This window comes from Neophocaena asiaeorientalis, unplaced genomic scaffold, assembly GCF_003031525.2.
Source record: "Neophocaena asiaeorientalis asiaeorientalis breed wild unplaced genomic scaffold, Neophocaena_asiaeorientalis_V1.1 scaffold356, whole genome shotgun sequence".
NCBI lineage: Eukaryota > Metazoa > Chordata > Mammalia > Artiodactyla > Phocoenidae > Neophocaena > Neophocaena asiaeorientalis.
In genome coordinates this window covers 313,511-318,908 of record NW_020172269.1, presented here as the reverse complement: position 1 = coordinate 318,908, position 5,398 = coordinate 313,511, and the positions used below count along the sequence as shown (strand labels likewise).

Sequence of the window (5,398 nt, the reverse complement as noted above, 5' to 3'; positions counted from 1 at the left end):
CATGGGGCTGCCTACGACCGTAGTTAAAACAGTAGCACGTGGACAAGGACAACCACATGAACCACCGGTTTTCAGTGAAACCACCAGACAGAAAGGATTCAGGTGTTTAAGTAAAAGTGCCACAGAACTGTTCAGAAATAGACGCAAAGCTAAGTCCATCGCTGTAGGACGATGGGGATGCGGGAACCTTGTCTGGACTGCGTGTGATCAAACTCCCCAGAATGAATGCCCAGATGCTCGGCTGTCAGGGTAGAGCTTCTCCAAGCACGGCGGACTCAGGACCTGGGGGGTCACCTTGACCCTCGTGTTAACAGCAAGTGGCCTCCCCAGGGGTCTGAGCGAGCCCCTGGCCTCTGCCCCCAGCCCAGCCCCTCTCTGTGGCCTGTCCTCCTCAAGGTCCCAGCAGAAGACCCACCAGAACCCAGGGGCCAGCTCACAGGGACCCCCAAGGCTTCCCAGAACCCACTCCTGCCCCAGAATCATGGGCTCCTCTCCCACCCCTGAAGGGGGCAGTCCGGCCCCCAGGGCTTCCCTCCCCCCATGTGAGAGGAGAACATGCAGATCCTGCAGTAAGGGGCTGGGACCCATCGTGCTGGGCACACGAAGCAGAACTGGGGCGCCCTCGGCTCCCCTGCAGCCTGCAAGTCTTGGTCTCGCTTCCCTTGTGGAGACCTGGCCTGGCTGAAGCCCCCGCTGTCTTTGGGTTTCTGGACAGAAGCACCAAGTGGGCAGCGGGGGCTCAAGGGGGCCTACACGGTGGGCTCAGGGGTGGGACGGTCTTGATGGGTCAAGTGGGGTCTGCGACGCTGGGCGTGTCCAAACCTCATGTGCAAAGCAGGGCGGCCGAGCGCATGGGGGGCTCGGGAGGCACCCTGGCCTACAGGGGTAGACTCGGGCTGCACCGCAACGGGGGTCCTGAGGGGCAGAGGCCAAGCGTGGGGTGGAGACCTCAGGGGGTGTGCCTGGGACCACAGAGAGGCCTCAGGACCACTCGTGCCCGTGAGGACAGCCACCGCCTGCTGCGTGGACCTGCCCTGAAAACCCCACCGGAGGCCAGTCTCCAGGGCCAGAGAAAGCACAGGAGGCTGGACCTAGGCCCCCCAGCCCCCAACAGTGGGCGTGCTGCCTGCATATCTCACTGGAAGGCAGGCCCTCCGTGGCCCGGACCCACCGGCAGTGGACGCGCCCCACCCCGCTCTGCCCACCTTTCCTCCTGGGTGGCTGGTGGGGGCAGGCCACCTGGGGGTGTTAGGAGAGGCTGACACCACTGCCTCACACATTTGGCCTCGTTTTTTAAGCGAGTCCATCGCATCTGGTTCTTCCCAATTAGTTTACTGAGACATTTGCTAACCTGTCTGGATGTCCGGTTCCATTGACCAGACGTAGATATCCCTTCTCTCGCCCGACGGCCAGCCTCGGGGTCCTGCATGCAAACCTGCTTCCCCTGAACTACCGAGGGGTGGGCACCTGGGGCTCATGGCTCTTTCCTCTCCAGGAGCTGGAGCAGCAGCTCATGATAGAGAAGAGAAACTTCCGGAAAACCCTCAAGTTCTACCAGAAGCTCTTACAGAAGGAGAAGCGGAACAAAGGTAGCCTCGCTAGACGTGGGCCGGGGCCGGGGTTGGGGGCCGCTTTGGGCTGACTCTGCCCGCCCTCAGGCTCCGAGGTGAAGACCATGTTGTCCAAACTGAAAGGGCAGCTGGAAGAGATGAGGTCCAAGGTGCAGTTCCTCGGGCTGGTCAAGAAGTACCTACAGGCAAGGCCCCCGCTCCCCTCCCTCCAGAGGCCTGGCGCTCACAGGGCTCCTCCCGCTAAAACCTTGGAAATCGGTCCCTGTGAAAACATACCCCCACCACCACGAGAGGCCACCCCGCCCCCCGGGTCAGGGGCGGGGCGACCTGGCAGCAGGTCAACCCGACAGTGCTGACTCGCGCCCCAGGTCATGTACGCGGAGCGGTGGGGCCTGGAGCCCTGCACCCTGCCGGTGATCGTGAACATCGCGGCCGCCCCCGGCGACACACTGGACTTCAGCCCCCTGGATGAGTCTTCTTCCCTCATCTTCTACAACGCCAGCAAGCGCCCGCATGGCGGCCGACAGAGGAAGGCCCGCGTCCTGCAGGCTGGCACACCGCTGGGGCTCATGGCCTACCTCTATTCCAGGTGCAGCAGGGAGGGAGGGCGTCTCTGTGCCCCCCAGGCCTTCGGAGACAAAAGCAGGGAGGAAACAAATAGGCCCCACGGTGCAGGACAGGGGGTGAAAGAAGTGAGAACTCTTGCCTGCCCTCATCTGAGACGGGTTTGCACTTTTTTTATCTAGAAAGTTCCCTTTAAGTCGCCTTGTGTTGGCTCCCACTGGCCTCCAGGTCCTTGGCTGAGTGGCTTCAGAGCCACGGGCCCTACTGGACCCGCATCTGTGGACCTGGGCGTCTGGGTCAGGTGTGCAGGGGGCACTTTGAAGGAGAGCCCAGGAATGCGGCCGCTGTGACTAACAGCCCGGTGGGCTTCTGAATCTGAACGCAGCCGGGAGCCTCAGGGGCACCTGGACCCCATCCACTTTCCTAAGTCAGATGCCCCATAGTTAACGTTGGGCTCCCCGGGGCTGTGGTGAGGTTGGCCCCAGCCAGCTCTCTGCAGCGTTTCTGGGCATCAGCGGGGCTTAGGCTCGCGGGATCCCCTAATAATGCAGGTGTGCGGGCTCACCTACCGCGGGAAGGGCCAGGCCCCTCCGTCCAGGGTCACAGGGGCCCCCGGGCCACACCCAACCCTGCCATCCCTGCGTCTGTCCTGCCAGCTCCACCTGGTTGTCAGGTACAGGGCGGCCTCCTCCAGGACCCGGCCCCCATCAGGGCTGGGTACAGACGTCCTCCCAGACGATGGTGGAGGCCTCACCCCAGTGTTGACTTTTAGGGACTCATGACACCATGTTGGAGCCCCTGGGGTCTTTGGGTTGGAGACTGTGGTGACCTCAGACTGCTGGCTCTTGGCAGCCAGTGGGGAGCGGGGACCCTCCTGGGGCAGCTGACTCTCCCTGCTCCCCGGCCCGTTCCCCCGAGGTGGGCTGACTGGGGCTCCTGCTGGCGGGGCCCCCTCAGACTCCGGCCTCTTCTGCAACGTGGGATGTCACACGCCGCCACAGGCACTGTGCTTTCCAGGAGATGAGAGCGCGCGCGTGCGTGCGTACCAGTATCACAGGGCGTGCTGCGCGTCCTGTGTGAGCACAGCATCTCCGAGGGGGCGTGGGCTCATCCCTGCACACCCCGCGGGTGTCCCCTCTGCGGGATGCTGAACCCGGGCTGCCTAGTCTCCAGCCTGAGCCAGGCTGCAATGTCCCAGGCAGAGGCTCCCTCATTCCTGGACCCCCACCTCTTTCTCGCTCCCCTGGCTCCCTGGTGCACCCAGAGGTGGGGGACCCTCCCCAAGGGGCGAGGACCCTCCCGCCCTCAGCTGCCTGTTTCCAAACCCAGTGATTTCCAGCTGGGGCTGGGCCACTGCTCTGGCTCAGCTTTCTGAATCGTTTCTAAAAGACACAGTGAGGGCCTTAAAAACGGATGTTACCAAAGTCCTCAGACTCGCAACATCCAGGAATTTCTAACGTGACCACTGCTCCCCCCCGCCTTACTTCTGAGCGGCGCTCCTGCTGGCCTCCCTCCTGGCAAGGGGCTCACGCGCACACGTGCCCGTGTGCACCCACCCCGGGACCGCGGGGCTGGGGGAGCCAGGCCGTGTCCTGGCGGCTGACTGCCCCCTCCCCGCAGCGACGCCTTCCTGGAGGGCTACGTGCAGCAGTTCCTGTACACCTTCCGGTACTTCTGCAGCCCGCACGACTTCCTGCACTTCCTGCTGGACCGCATCAGCAGCACCTTGTCCAGGTAAACGCCGACCCTGATGAGGACGAAGCCAGAGCCAGAGCCCCCGGGAAGGCCCAGGCGAGGGCAGAGAAGGGAAGCGGGGCGCAGATGGGCCGCGGGAAAGGGGCAGGAGTGTCAGGAGGTGCCGGCTGCTGGGGAGGGGGAGGTGGAGGGCGGGGGCTGGGACACGTGGGAAGATGGTGAGCGCCAGGCGCGTGGGCTGGGGGAGGGCAGCTGGGGGGCAGGGAGGGTCCCGCCGGCCTCAGCCGGCAGGTGGGGTCAACAAGGGAAGGGGTGGTGGGCAGTGCTGGACGCGCTCTGGCCCTCTGAGCTGGCCTGTCCTCGACCCCCAGACTCCGCACAAGCCCAGGCCAGGAGCCCTGGGAGGGGAGGGACTCACGGGAGACCCCAGTCCCCTGCTTCCCCACACGCAGAGCAGGGCTCCCGCCCTGCCTCTCGGGACGCCTTCCAGCCCCTGGGTGCCATCTGTGAGGGTGGCAGGGGCTCCAGGACGGGCACCAGGTGGGCGGGCTCGGTGGGGCTGAAGTGCCACAAAGACAGAGCCACGCTCAGACCCCAGCACTCAGACCCCCATGCACCCACTGGCTTGGGTGCGACGCCAGGCGGGAGCGGGGTGACCTGTGTGGCTCAGGCCTCCATCTGTCCCCAGGGCCCACCAGGATCCCACCTCCACCTCCTCCAAGATCTACAGGCGCAGCTTCTGCCTCCTGCAGGCCTGGCTGGAGGACTGCTTCGCCGTGGACTTCAGGAGGGACGCCGGGCTCCTGGGGAGGCTCCAGGACTACCTCGTCTCCCAGGTGAGGGCGCGGCTCGGGGAGCGGGGCCACCGCCCCTCTGGAGCAGCGGGCGACCCCGTGTGCTTCTGCCCAGATCCTGCCCTTGGATGGCTCCGCAGAGCCCCTGTTGAGCCTCCTGGAGGTAGGCACCGAGCGGCGGGCTGAGGGCGCCCCACGCAGCACAGACCTGCAGGACCCTAAGGAGGCGGAGGACACCGCCAGGCCCCTCAACGCCCTGTGGAAGAGGCTCTCAGAGGACGGCGTCTCCCGGAAGGTGCGGCCTTTCCCGGGGAGCTGGCGTGGGGACACCGCCTACGCAGGCACACACACTCTTGTGCTCAAGAGCACACACACACGTGCCCTGGTACACACACACACGGACGGGCACACGTGCAGAAACGTGCACACGCCCCCCCCCCCCTCCCCGTGTTGCCGGTCCTGAGCACCAGCCCTCTGGGCCTGGCACTTCCTGCCCCTTGGCCCTGGACAAGGACAGCAGAGGGCCAGCCAGGGGCTCAGAGCACCCCGCCTCCCTGACTCTGGGGCCAAGGCGGGGCCGGGACATGGCCTGGTACAGGAGCAGGGTTGAGGGATGCGTGCAGACAGCCCCATCCATGAAATGACCAGGACAGGCATCCTCGACCCAGCACGGCTGCGGGCGGGAGGGATTTGCCATGTGGCTCTAGCTGAGCCAGGCTGCGAGGTCCTGGGCCTGGGCCCACCCCCCCACCCTGCCCTAACCTGGAGGGGACC

The 5,398-nt window shown here is 65.2% G+C and overlaps 1 protein-coding gene across 1 annotated transcript in view; it reads left to right on the top strand.

The window, feature by feature from the left end:
• KNDC1 (kinase non-catalytic C-lobe domain containing 1) overlaps window positions 1–5,398 on the top strand; it is a 57,755-nt gene that overhangs the window by 44,373 nt on the left and 7,984 nt on the right. The window contains exons 19-24 of the mRNA XM_024762097.1: window positions 1,496–1,589; window positions 1,659–1,756; window positions 1,940–2,160; window positions 3,756–3,869; window positions 4,519–4,666; window positions 4,740–4,919. Coding sequence (XP_024617865.1) covers window positions 1,496–1,589; window positions 1,659–1,756; window positions 1,940–2,160; window positions 3,756–3,869; window positions 4,519–4,666; window positions 4,740–4,919 — 855 coding nt within the window. The remainder of the gene's footprint in view (window positions 1–1,495; window positions 1,590–1,658; window positions 1,757–1,939; window positions 2,161–3,755; window positions 3,870–4,518; window positions 4,667–4,739; window positions 4,920–5,398) is intronic.